A 14,181-nucleotide genomic window follows, 5' to 3' on the forward strand; every position below is an offset into this window, starting at 1 on the left:
AGAATTGAAATGTCATCAAACCAATTTGGGAATAAAAGGTCAATGGCCTTTTAATCCATGTAATTTACAAAGATATTTGACTGGGATTTTCTTCTGTTTTACTTAGTGTAGATATATTGAGCGCATAATAATAATAATAATACTCTTTGAGATGGTCCTGAAAAAGCATAAGCAAGTGTGTGATATTAAACTTGTGGGGCCTTACTTGGTTTGATATGTATAGAAGCAGTTAGACCATCACTGACAACAGTGGTTTTTAGTGGAATGGGGTGTTTTGTTTTGTTTTCAAATTTGGGAGGAAACACAGAAGCAATTTTCAAGAATAAGGTTTCTCCAATCAATCTTCTGCCATGTTAATTTGTATACGTCATAAGACAACTCATCCTGATTACTACTTCTGTGTCATCTTTATTGGATTTAAATTTGTTGTATTAATACAATATAAGGCCAGAAGGGGAACCATTGTGATTATCTAGTCTGCATAATAAGGCGACAGGACTTCCCTGAACTATAATATGTCTTTTAAAAAAAAAATCCAATCTTGATTTAAAAATTTCTAGTGAAGGGGAATCTACCACAATCCTTATTAATTTATTCCAATGGTTAATATTCCTCAGTGTTAAGTATTTGCACCTTATTTCTAGTCTAAATTTGTCTAGCTTCAACTTCTAGCCATTAGATCTTGTTCAGAGAAATAGAGCAGGCTTTCATTTTTTGTTTTTATAGATCTGGTATAATAAGCATGATGTTGCTTAATTACAGCTGGGTATATAAACATCCAAATCCACGTTATGTGCCGTGGGATCTCAGAAAGTGACTGACAGTTGGACATAATGCCTGAAGCTGCATTCCATAATATTGATTGGTACCCGTAGGTATTCTTGGAAAAAGCTGTGAAATAATTGTGCTATCTACAGTAGCATCTACTGCACGTTTGAAACAATTTTTAATAAATTGTAAACACCTTCTTAACAAGCATGCTCACAACTGCTGTATTGTTAGGAGAACCTATAACTGATCTGAAGAACCTTTTGTCACCTTTTTATTCAATAATCCACATTTCTGAAATATTACGTAAGCTATTTTTAACAGTTCTTCAATAAGTATTTATTATTAACATAGCAACTTTGAAGCCCAGATTTTCAAATATCAGAAACTTGAAAGACTTATTTTTGTTTATAACAACTGTGAAGAGAGCCATATTAAGAAGTTTAACCATCAGGTTGTAATTTTGAATAACAAAATTCCAAGGAAGGTCTGACACTTTATCAACTTAATTTATCCCACTATTGGGGTTTCCTATTGATAACCTTTTAATATTAGTAGCATCAGACCTGTAGATATTTCAAGAGGCTTTAAATCTGGGGAACAATTCCTACTGAATTTCTTTAGTTTTAATGGAGTTCAATTTTAAGGTGAAGGCATGTGTCATAGTGCAGGGCAGCTGCACCTGTATTTCCTCTCAGTGGTCCAGGCAGGGCACCCAGGCTTCCAGCTCCCTAACCATTGCTTTTCTGAGTGGAGAACCGTTTGTCACCTCTTCTGAGTGGGGAATTTCCAGGCTCCACTGTTCCCTGCCTTCACTGTGTTATTCCCAGCAGATACTAGCTGCCTGAGCATACCTGCTTGATTTCTCTTCAGAGACTGATAAGAGTAGTTGTCAACAATTATAAGTTACTACACAGTTCTATGCACGCCTATTTTATTCTTAAGATAAAAGCATCACGGAGAAAACATTAAAAACAATAAAAGAACCTTCAGGCATGCAAATAAACTTACCAGGTTTCATCGCAACCCTAACAGTTTCTGACAGGAGTAGTTCAAATTCCCACCCAAGGGGTTCCTTGTAGTTATAAATTCATCAGTTTCAGCTTAGAACAAGCACATAATATTCAGAGGCTTCAGTAGGACCAGTCCTTCCATACCTACCCTGAGGATTGGGCCCTCCATGGATCAAGAAGGTGGCTCTGAGCCAGTTTAAAACCAGGCTACTTATCCAAAAATCTTTTCTTTGTTGGTCCCTGGAGAATCCAGTTTTAACTTGTATATGCACGCCTCTCCAAGGGGGTGGCTTCCGCTGATAACGGAGGAAGTATGTTAGCATCCCCCCACTTCTTGAGAAGGTACATACCCACAAGAATACAATGTACCCCAAAGGTATCAACCCTAATTCAATAAACCTTAATTCAGTAAACTTTATCTCAACTCCATAAGGGTTCCTCAGGATATTACAGGGTATTGTCAGTCTGTCACTGTAAGTTGTCAGCAGTTCCTTAAAAACAGTTTTCTATGGTGTGTTAACAGTTTTGCCAAGCTTGCTATTGCTGCTTTTGCTAGCTAGCAAAATTGTTTTTCAGAAGCACTGTGCTGCGCAGCTTAAACGGTGCATGTTCAATATGTATGGACTGAATTATTGCGATGCATTCTGGATGGAGCTATTCTTGAAGACTGGGAGCTACAGCTACTGCAGAATGTGGCCACCTGTTTGGTGGACTTTAGTGATAGGAGGCACCTTCCAAGTCTTTTCCAAAGTCAGCAATGTCTTCCAATGTGTATCTGTGGGCGTTCCAGATGTCAGTTTTGAACTGTAAAGCTTTACGTGATTTGGGGTCCTTGCTACTGAAGAGCTTACCTCTTTCAGTATGCACCATTCGAACAACAATTTTAAGTCCTTAAAACTAAATGTTGTTGGGATAGATGCTGGGTTTTCTTAGAGCACAGCTCTTGGTTCCCCCCTTATTAATGTTACTGTGCATAGTGTTCACCTCATATATACTTATTCGTGCTTTTGCTTGAGGAATAGGTGGGAAAATTAGTTGTATTTTGGGGCAATCGACTTGGACCTCAAATTGTTCATCATACTTTGTATTTTGTTTGTTGTTATTTACCCAATTTTCTTTCAGAAAATACTAGCTGAATCATTTTCACTGATAGCCACCAAATATTTTATAGTTCAGATCAGGAACCGCAACCTGGTGTAGAATATTTAAAGTTTGTATTACAAATTGCTTCCGCAATAGATTCAGTACAATTAAAAAAAAATGCAGTTTGTCATGTTAATTTTATTTCTAAACGGAAAGACTTATTCAGCTTTCGAATATCATCCTCAGTAGTTACTTTACAGTTAGGATAACTAATTATTCAAAGTGATGTGAAGTATTTTTTTTTTGTGCTAGTCATCTTTGAATCAAATTTTGAAATCTTTTATTTTTAAACAGCCAATCCACTCTTAGAAGCCTTTGGAAATGCAAAGACTGTTCGCAACAACAATAGCAGCCGTTTTGGAAAATTTGTAGAAATCCACTTCAACGAAAAGGTTTGAGTACTTTTGTTTGTAGTTAGGTATTCAGTGGTGAGTTTTGTTTGATGGCATAGGTTTTTGGTGGGTGTCACCCTCCCATCGTGTGAATATGTAATCTCTGTTCATCCTGAGTCATTGTTGATTCATATACAGCAGTGTTTTTTGATGACTGGTCTGTGGATTGACACTAGTCCCTGAGATCTCCCTGACACAGTTTTGGAAGGCAGCAAGCCACTCCCTGGTATCAAAGAGGTAGAGAAACTCTGATATTGAGGATCTTCTCTCTCACCCCATTCTTTGTAGGAGCTCTATATTTTTTCCTATTAAAATGTTACTCTCTTTACATTTTCAATTGGCTGCAAATACAGCATTCAACCATTGTCTGGGAACAGATACACCAGACCAGAAGTAGGCTGAGTGGTAGCAACGGTTACCTTGCTTACCAGACTCAAGGGAAAAGGTGTATTCTGCTGTCCTTGAAAAAAAGAACTGAGGGCCACCCCTTACCATGTCATTACTGGCAAACTGGAGTCAAACTGATGGAATATAATTTTAATTTACAAGAATGATACTCCCCTGCATTAAAAAATGTACTGTTAACAGATTTTAACCGGGTTTTGGCACACAATTCTCCTGATATGTTTACAACTGTAAATATTGCACATTATGCATAGGTGTGTGCATGCATTACATGTGTACATTTGGGGGATTTGCACACTTAAATGAAGAATAAACATTTTTGTGTCTGTATGAAAATTTGGACCCTCGTGTCTATAGCTGGTATTTTGGGGCTGACTGAAATCATACTGTTGGACTGAGGTTTTTTTGTACCAAAAATGCTATAACTATACAGCTTAACAAAAGTTATATTTTAATTGTGTTTTAAAAATAGTTTTAAATATATAATAGTATCTAAGGAAATGTTTTCATCTTTTGCCTGGTAGTGGCCAATCCTTAGGTACTGACAGAGAACATGCCATGTTGGAACACTGTTGATCAGATCAAGCAGATATATTTTTAAATATCTGTATTTTTTGGATGATTAAAATGTAATGTTTTTCTTTCTCCTAGAATTTGGTGGTTGGTGGATTTTGTGTCACATTATCTTCTGGAGAAATCCAGGATCTGTGTGCAAGGCAAAGAGAGAGGAATTACCACTCTTTTACCGGCTTTGTGCAGGTGCTCCTGAAGATATTAGGCAAAGCTGTATTTAAGCTCTCCAGATTAAATTTAGGGTGAGTTTGCTGCTGCTGTACATTTTTTTTTAAAATCTTCTCATCTTGTTATTAACATATATGAACTTTTCAAACAAATATCAACAAATCTTATTCATAACCTCTATTTGTTACCTTTAAAAGACCAATTTGTGGTGGTAATCTCTTATTATTGTGTATTTATTCTATTCATTTATCATAACCATTCATTATAAAATCTACTTGATCCTAAAATAAGGCTGTCTACCATTTTTTCTGCTTAAAGGATTTCCCGTAGCTTATTTCTCCATGCCACTAATCTTGGGGAATTTTTTTGCTTTTACAAAAACGAGCTATTGTACATCTGGCTTGTAGTAGTGATTTTTATCAGTGATCCTTCCTTTGGACTTTAACCTAATGGAATCAACTATGGGTTCTGTCAGTAACCTGACTTCAGTTGTCTCGACAATTTATACTTATTTTCCTCCAAAATACTGGTATCTTAAGGAATTGCATTATATATAGAGCCAGGACCAGGAAATAGCACTCCTTTCCCTCCCCCTGAATCCCCTCCTCTTTGGTTTTGTCTCCTCTTCCTGTGTATTCTCATCCCCCTCTAGTTCCCACCAGCTCCACTCACTCATCTTCCCTTCTCCACTCTGATCTCCTTCCACCAACATAAATCTACGTCCCACATCCATGGCATCCGCCTAAATTCTGTTGACATTTACCCCAACTCTGCCCTTTCCTTTACCCCCACAATCTCCACCTCTCATATTCATTCCTGCCACCACCTTTGTCCCTCTCATGCCACTTAACCTCCTGCCAATAATCCCTTTCTTTCTCCCATCCTTCCTCCCCTTCTCTTTCTGTCTCTGGATTTCCCACTCAATTTCTAAAAAGATTTCAGCTATCTATGACCTCTTTGTATCTCACTCCTTCCCGTTCCTGGCTCTCTGAGATCAGGATCCGTTCATATGACACTCCTCTAGTGCTGCCTCATCTGCCAGAGACAACTTCTCTGATACTTCTGCTCTGGATCAGACTGTGGTGGGGTGTTGGGCTTCTCTCCCATTCCTGCTGCTTCCAACCCTTTCCACTCTCCACACTTTCTCCTTATTTGAACCACACTGCATCTGACACTCCTTTCGCTCCGTGGTGCTGTCAGCATTCCTCTCTGATTTTGACTCCTGGCTCTTTTTTTTCCTCTCCTTATCTCCCACACTCATCATCTGTGACCTCAGTTTCCATGTTGTTGACCCATCCAAACTCTTCAACTGCACACTTTCTCACCCTCACCTCTTCAATTGATCCGCAGCCCTGGTTGAACTCTCCCACTCAGCCAAAGGGCTGTTCCCTTGACTTAGTCTTCAGCAAGCACTGCTCTCAGGGCCGTAGCAACAAAGAACGTGGCCCCCTCCGAACATATGTCCGGGGCCCCTTACAATGCAGAAACTGGAATGCGGTATTTATTTTATACAATATACAGGGTTCATATTATGTATACATAGGCCTACAGTGTACATGTATTCCGTATTTACGCAAAGCGCTTCTTTCGAGCCTTGGTCTCTGCAAATTTGTTAATCACTGTGTCATAGTCCAGAGATCTGGCAATCTTGTTTTCGATTGAGATAACTGCAAGCGCAGAAAGCCTGTCATCTGTCATGGTTGAGCGCAGGATAGTCTTGATCAGTTTCATTCTGCTGAAGCTCCTTTCAGCACCAGCGACAGTAACTGGTGTGGTCAGAAGAATTGTGATGCAAATGCAAAGATTCGGATATATCTCCTGAAGGCTGTTCTTGTATATGTACGTTAAAAAATTGTTTGCCGTGACAAGTCCTCTCTCTTTCTCGATGACATAAATAAAATGATTCAATTCCATTATGAGTTCGTTGGCAGTGCTTTCCAAGCAGATGTTCCACGATGTAGCGGTATGTCGCCAGTGCCAAATAATTTACAAGAAAAACAAAAAATGGCATCTTTCTGAACTGAGTACATTAACCATGAACGTCTTATTTTCTTGCCATTTGCCATGGTTCGATAGAAATGTGTACTTGTGAACATCCGTCTTTCCTCGTTAAATGGAAATTCGTAACTTTCATTCTGCTGCGGTGGGCCACGTGCAACAATGTCACACACTTGCCTGTCCGATATTATAGACGGCCAATGTCCTGGATCATCAGTCAGTGGTTCAGATTCAGATACTTCTTTCCTGGCAGCAGCTGGAATATCTGTCACAGTTTGTTTGGTAGAACAACTGGCTTCACCTTCGACCTCACTTGAAGCACTTCTGGATACGATTCGTCACTGCTAGTGCTGTCCGTTTCATGTTCCTGTACCTGTACGTTGGATTGCAGTGCAAAATACTTGACAACTTTGGAATTTTCTCAAGTTCCTTCTCGGCATCTTTTGCTGCCTTCGTTTACTAGCTCGCTCTTATACATTCTCTTAGACATCACAAGCATGCTTCTGCATTGGAAACGATAAAAAACTAAACTACTAAATTAATAACATTTATCCGCCAACCACCATTATGAACGCAAATACACATCTTTGAATGGGTCCAACTAAAATTTGAAACTGACCGACCAGACAACTGATGTAGCCAATAGCAATATGATGTATCTAATGACTTCACTGTTTTGTCAATAAAACCGACATGGATTGTGCAATAGCGTCAATAATGTCACTTACCTAGTTATACTTTACATTTTTTTTGCCACTTTTAGGGGCCCCCTTTCTTGCGGGGCCCCTCCAGTCGGAGGGTATGGAGGCACTCGCTACACCTCTGACTGCTCTCTTTCTAATCTCTCTGTTACTTAGGCCTGGTCCACACTACGCTGTTAAAACTGATTTTAACAGTGTTAATCGATTTGATGCTGCACCTGTCCACACTACACTGCTCTTTATATCGATTTAAAGGGCTCTTTAAATCAATTTCTGTACTCCTACAAAACGAGAGGAGTAACGCTAAAATCGATATTACTATATCGATTTAGGTTAGTTTGGGCGCAAATCCACGTTATTGGCCTCATTATTTTACAGTAGCTACCCACAGTGCACCGCTCCAGAAATCGACGCTAGCCTTGGACCACGGACGCACACCACCGAATTAATGTGTCTAGTGTGGACGCGCACAATCAACTTTATAATATGTTTTATAAAATCGGTTTAAGCTAATTCAAATTTATCCTGTAGTGTAGACATACCCTTAGTTCCCCTCTCTAACCATCCCTCATGATCCCCCCTCATAACCTGTCAGTTGGTCTTTCCATGATCTCCAGTGAATCAGTGTTGATGATTTCTCTTCTGCTCTCAGTCCTCTCCTCTCTTCTCTTTCTTCTCTTACTATGGTGGTTGATTCTTTGTACGCTTCACTCCCTTCCATCCTGGACTCTTTAGGACATCTCTTCCTCACTGTAAGGTTTGCCCTGCTCTCCCCCCACATCGGCTTCCTTTGCTGCTCCTTGCATGCAGCAATGTGTCTGTCATAAACAGATAGCTAAGGGTTAATGTCTCTTTCACCTGAAGCACCTGACCAGAGGACCAATCAGGAAACCGGATTTTTTCAACTTTGGGTGGAGGGAATTTTGTGTCTGAGGTCTTTGTCTGTCTGCCTGCTTTCTCTGAGCTTTGGAGGAGAAGTTTCTGCTTTCTAATCTTCTGTTTCTAAGTGTAAGGACAAAGAGATCAGATAGTAAGTTATATGGTTTCTTTTCTTTGGTATTTGCATGAATATAAGTGCTGGAGTGCTTTGATTTGTATTCTTTTTGAATAAGGCTGTTTATTCATATTTCTTCTAAGCAATCGACCCTGTATTTTGTCACCTTAATACAGAGAGACCATTTGTATGCATTTTTCTTTCTTTTTTTATATAAAGCTTTCTTTTTAAAACCTGTTAAAGTTTTCTTTACTGGGAAATTTCAGGGAAATTGAGTCTGTACTCACCAGGGAATTGGTGGGAGGAAGAAATCAGGGGGAGATCTGTGTGTGTTGGATTTGCTAGCCTGATTTTGCATTCCCTCTGGGTGAAGAGGGAAGTGCTTTTGTTTCCAGGACTGGAAACGGAGAGGGGGAGTCACTCTGTTTGGATTCACAGAGCTTGTGACTGTGTATCTCTCCAGGAGCACTGGAGGGGGGAAGGGAAAAAGGATTATTTCCCTTTGTTGTGAGACTCAAGGGATTTGGGTCTTGGGGTCCCCAGGGAAGATTTTTCAGGGGGACCAGAATGCCCCAAAACACTCTAATTTTTTGGGTGGTGGCAGCAAGTACCAGGTCCAAGCTGGTAACTAAGCTTGAAGGTTTTCATGCTAACCCCCATATTTTGGACGCTAAGGTCCAAATCTGGGACTAAAGTTATGACAGTGTCTCTGGCAGGAATCCTGTAATCAAGCTGACTTTCCTCTACTACAAATTTGGTTTTTCCTCCTTCAATTCTGCATCTTCCTAGCTAAACATCTCTACTACTACAACGTGAATCCCACTCCTGCAGTCCCAACTGCCTTTTCATCATCTTTGACTCATTGCTCAAACCTCCTGTTGCCTCCACTCTGCTCTCTGCACAGGATCTTGCCAATTTCTTCCTGAATCAGTTGGCAAAATATTACACACACAATCCCTTCCCCTTAGCTTGCCTTCATTTCCCCTCTTACAATGCTTTTATTAGTCCTCCTGTGACAGACAGAGGCTTCTCATCTGCCCTCCTCCTCTAACCCCTGCGCTTGACCCAGTGACCCTATCCCGTCTCCCTGATCTCTCTCTGATCCTTACTCTTCTCCTTAACCTCTCACTCTCTTCCAGCTGTTCCCCTTAGAATAGAAACATGCTCTAGTCTCCCCCCATCTTAAAAAATTCCCCCAAAGCCACCATCTTGACCCTACTTACCTCTTGGACTACTTCCTCATTGCCCTTATGAATGTACTGTCTGTAATTGTCAAAAAGGAGTTCCTTTCCTTTGATCCCATTCTAGACCATCTCCAGTCTGGCTCCCTCCCCTGGCACTCTGTTGAAACTGCTCTCACTAAAGGCTCAAGCTCAGAGCCAGTATTCCATTCTTATCCTTGATCTGTCAGCTGCCTTCAACACCATGATCATCATCTTTTTGAAACCTTGTGCTCCCTTGGTTTCTGTGACTTATCCTCTCCTGGTTCTCCTCGTACCTCTTGAAATGCTCCTTCAGCATGTCCTTTGGAGGATCCTCATCCCTATCCAGCTTTCAGTAGGGGTTTCACAAGGTCTCTGTCTTTAGTCTCCTTCTCTTCTCCTCCTATATCTTACCTTAGATAATCTCATCTGCAAACATAAATTCAGACATCACCTCTGTGTTGAGGTCTCACAGATCTCCCTCTCTACCACCAAGCCTCTCTCCTTCTATCCAAACTAAAATCTTGGTCTTTTTGTCTGACATCTCATCATGAATATGTAGTCCTCAATTTAAGCTAAACATAACTAAAATATATTTGTTCCCCATGACCTCCTTTCTCACTTGTTATGGAAAACACCCTCATCCTACTTGTTTGTCAGGCCCATAACTTGGGCATCCTCTTCAGCTTGGACCTTTCTCTCTCCTTGTATCCAGGCTAAGTCTAAATCTTGCCAATTCTTTCTGCATAACATCTCTAAGATATGTCCTTTCTCATGCTCCCACACAGCTAAAACTCTCCTCCAGTCTTTCATTGTCTTGTCTCCTGGTACGTCGTCATCTTTTATTTTGACAAATGCAATCTGCTGAGATCCCTTCAGAATGCTGCTGCAAAGATCATTGTCCTAGCCCATCAGTTTGACTATGTCCCCCCTTCACTGACTCCCCCTTCTCTATTGCATCAAACATAAGCTGCTTTCTTTCAATTTTCAAGGCCTTTCATAGATTATCCCTACTTACCTATGGCCTCCCATACACTTATCCAGATGTCTATCTTCATCTCCAGTAGCCCATGCTGCTAACATCCTATACTCATTTGTTCGATTTGCAAATGTCATGCTTTGCTATGCTGCCCTTCATGCTTGGGAGGAAGTCCCCTAAAACATCTGCAAAGCTGCCTTGTGTTCTCCTTAGAACTCTGTCCATGATGCCTCATCCTGACCAATGTTGCCTCATTTTTCCTTGTAATTCCCTGTTGTCCTGCCTGCATTATCTGTTTCCCTGTCTTATAATTAGACTGTAAGATCTCTGTGCAGGAACTGTCTTTTTGTTCTGCGTTTTGTACAGCGCCATGACTAGGGCTTCTTAAGTGCTATGTAATACAGATAATATACAGACCCTATTCCCCCATATCTAAAGCTGACTCTTTCTATATATTTCGTAGCTTAATGGAGTGAGGTACTGTTCATAAAGTATTTTAGAATAATTTTCCATAGGGATTACACAGGTAGGATGATATTTAGATCTCTTCTAGGCGTTTTTGCATTGATCCAAATAAATGTTCTTAGCTACTTCTCCATTTTTTCCATCACTAATCTGCTAGATCGGTCAGGGCCTGTTGAGTTGGCTTTCCAGTAGAGGATGTAGGTTTTTCCCCCAAAATGTTGGTTTATCCATCCAACACATCATTTTTGGAATATCGGGAGGAAAATAAATTCATGTAGCTGATGGAGGTTAGGAGAATATTTTCTTTTAAGTACTTTGTTTAGTCTGTACAAACTCATATGTATTTCTGTAGCTGTTAATTGTAAATTACTCAAGCCTATATTTATGCTTCAGATTTAGTATGATTGTTGGTATCCTGATTTATCATTGAACTCATGAATTTGTTTCAGAAGCAGTAGATCATGCTGGATTGGGTGATGGCATATCTACATACAATGCAGTTTTATGTTCTGTTTTATTAACTGTAACTCCTTGCTATGCTGCTATTCTTACGAGTTCGTTGAAGGGAGGGTTAGCAACAAGGGAATAGAGGACAACCTTGTCTGATTCTCTTTGTAGATTAAATTCGTTAGAGTTAAACATCTTAATTTAATCCTGGCAGAGGAAGTGGTGTTCCATAATATATTTGATCCAGGTCTTGATATTGCCTCTAAAACCTCATCTTTTAATATCCATATTTTAAGAGCTTTACTTATCAAATACTTTCTTGGGGCTCCAGGGATAGCAGTAGATCTTTAATGCTTTTTTATTTGCATTTTACCAATTCTTCTTATGATTCTTCTAATGTTGTCGCACAATTATCTATTGTGTAGAAGCCCATACAGTGTGTGGTAACTGTTCTTTAGGATGAGAAATACGTGTGACTAAAGTTTTTTTTGTTTGTTTTTTCGGGTGTTTTTATTTTACAAATCCATTTATTTTCACATCATGTGGAAACAATTTCCCACAGATATTATCTCTTTATTGTGTTCCTACCTACCTGTTCATGTTTGCTGCAGAGCTGAATCTCAAACCTGTGCAAAGTTATAAAGTGAGGCCAATGCGCTGTCTTAAAATTGAACTTTCTGAGTCCAGTACTGGTAACAGTGGTACCACTGTCAATGCAGAAGTGCTGATACGTTACTGTTTTATGATGATGCATTTATTTAAGGAGCCTAGAATCACACTAGCTATTTTTTTTTGCAATTGTATCAGGTTATAAACTGATTTGATTTGCTGTTCACTACTAAAGTTATGTTGTTGAAACATTATTTCCTCCCAGATGTTTCAATTCTATTGAATATGCATTAAGATTATTTTCACCAGTCTGCATAATTGCAGAGTAGTTTTCATTTTATTTAGATGTTCATTCGAGTGCTTTTAAATAATAACTTACATGGTGAGAAAAATTCACTTTGTGCAAACAGCAAATGTAGCATTTTAACTCTTCCTCCCTTTTTTGTTGAGATTAAGGTACATCATCTTTTCTTCAGTTATCACAGAAATTTAAGATTATTAGAAAAGCTGAAGTAAAAAAAACTCTTTCCATAAAATTCATTTTTAAAAAGGTTATTTTTATATAAGTTGTCTCACAGATTTCAGGATTACAAATGGAGGTTCCAAACTAGTGTCAGTCCTCTTAGGAATCAAAAGTATTATGCAGTCCCATATTTATCTATAATTGAGGATGATAGTGGACAACAAATACCGTGAAGGTTGAAGAAAATGGCACACTGATGTTTAATCTTGCTAAGCTCTGAAAACCCTAATCATCATCTTTTATATATGCTTTGAAAATACCTTTTTGCCCTAAACCTAATATGTATATTTGACTGGAGTTTTTGTTTTATAATAAACCCACTATGTTTGGATTAAACTGCTTCTTACAGGAAACTATTAAATTCACAGTCATACACTTTGTCAACCTGTAAGATTTCCACTGGAAACCTCAAGTCCTGTAAACATAGAACTTTTTTTTCCCCTCAATTACAAAACTATTTCTCTGGTCAACTCCTTAAGTGTTTTACTGCATAGAGAAACATTTCTGTTTTTAAAACGTATTGTACAGGTGGGCTCTGTGCATTGTCTCTACCTGTAGGCACCACCCTGCAGCTCTCATTGTCTGTGGTTCCCAGCCAATGGGAGCTGCAGAGCTGGCGCTCGAGGCGGAGGCAGCATGCAGAGCCCCCTGGCCGCACCTCCACGTAGGAGCTTGAGAGACATATCGGGGGAACCACGCTGAGCCAGGTAGGGAGCCTGCCAGCCACACCAACCCCCTTCATCCCCAACAGCAATGGGAGTCCTGGGCTGTTCTCCACTGCCCACCCACCTCCCCAATAGGTGCGGCATCCCCAGTCTGCCGTCCTCCCCAGAGCACCCAAGATTTAGTCAGGGTATATAGTACTAGTCATGGACAGGTCACAGGCCATGAATTTTTGTTTACTGTCCGTGACCTATCCATGACTTTTACTAAAAATACCCATGACTAAAATGTAGCCTTACCCATGAAACAGCATGCAGTGTAGCTTTAGCTATTTTAGTCCCAGGATATTAGAGAGTCAAGGTGGGTGAGGTAATATCTTTTATTGGACTAACTTCTGTTAGTGAGAGAGACAATCTTTTGTGTGTGACTTGAAAGTGTGTCTCTCTCGCCAGTGTAAACTTGGCAGCTTTGTTAAAACTGAGGATAATACTTAGCAATCCCATAGCAATGCTCTGAGGGTTAATTATGGTAAAGTTTGTGCATCGCTTTGAAAATGTAAAATGCTAGTAAGCATTTATTATTTGATGTCCCCCTGCAGCTTCCTACTACAAATGGGAATGCAAATGCAGTTCCCAAAACCCAAGCTTGACTGCAGTTATGTATGGGTGGAGTTTACTACCTGTAGGAATACACATATTTGTCCAGTTATAAACCATTTTTCCCTTGTCTGGAGCTTCATTTCCTTTATCTTTCAAAAGCAGTTCATTATGAGGGTACCGGTTGCATCTTCATATGTTTTGTTTTTTAAAATGGGGCATAAACTCATGTTTTCCTCCAACAGCAGGTGTCCTTTTGGTGTGAAATTTCACACACTGGTCTGATGTACGCCATCATTATTAGCTTTTGTTTTGCTGAGATATCACTTAATTTCTTTGGTGTGGAGATACATATCTGAAATCTCTTAAAATGTATTATAAAATTTTGAAGAGATGTGTATGTTACCCAAACTGAAATTACTTGAGAACAGACTAGACTTGACTTGATGTGCTTTACAAGAGTACTTAATATTACAGAATGTACTTTAGTGCTGAAAAATTGAAATGCTGAAACAGACAGCTGGCTTTCTAGGAAGTAGCAC

At 39.6% G+C, this 14,181-nt stretch overlaps 1 protein-coding gene across 1 annotated transcript in view; it reads left to right on the plus strand.

Annotated features, from left to right (window-relative positions):
• The window catches only part of MYO6 (myosin VI), a 187,506-nt gene that overhangs the window by 59,333 nt on the left and 113,992 nt on the right, over positions 1-14,181 (plus strand). The window contains 4 exon segments of the mRNA XM_030555784.1: positions 3,219-3,316; positions 4,373-4,390; positions 4,392-4,444; positions 4,446-4,536. Coding sequence (XP_030411644.1) covers positions 3,219-3,316; positions 4,373-4,390; positions 4,392-4,444; positions 4,446-4,536 — 260 coding nt within the window.

This window comes from Gopherus evgoodei, chromosome 3 (genome assembly GCF_007399415.2).
Source record: "Gopherus evgoodei ecotype Sinaloan lineage chromosome 3, rGopEvg1_v1.p, whole genome shotgun sequence".
In the NCBI taxonomy this organism is placed as follows: domain Eukaryota; kingdom Metazoa; phylum Chordata; order Testudines; family Testudinidae; genus Gopherus; species Gopherus evgoodei.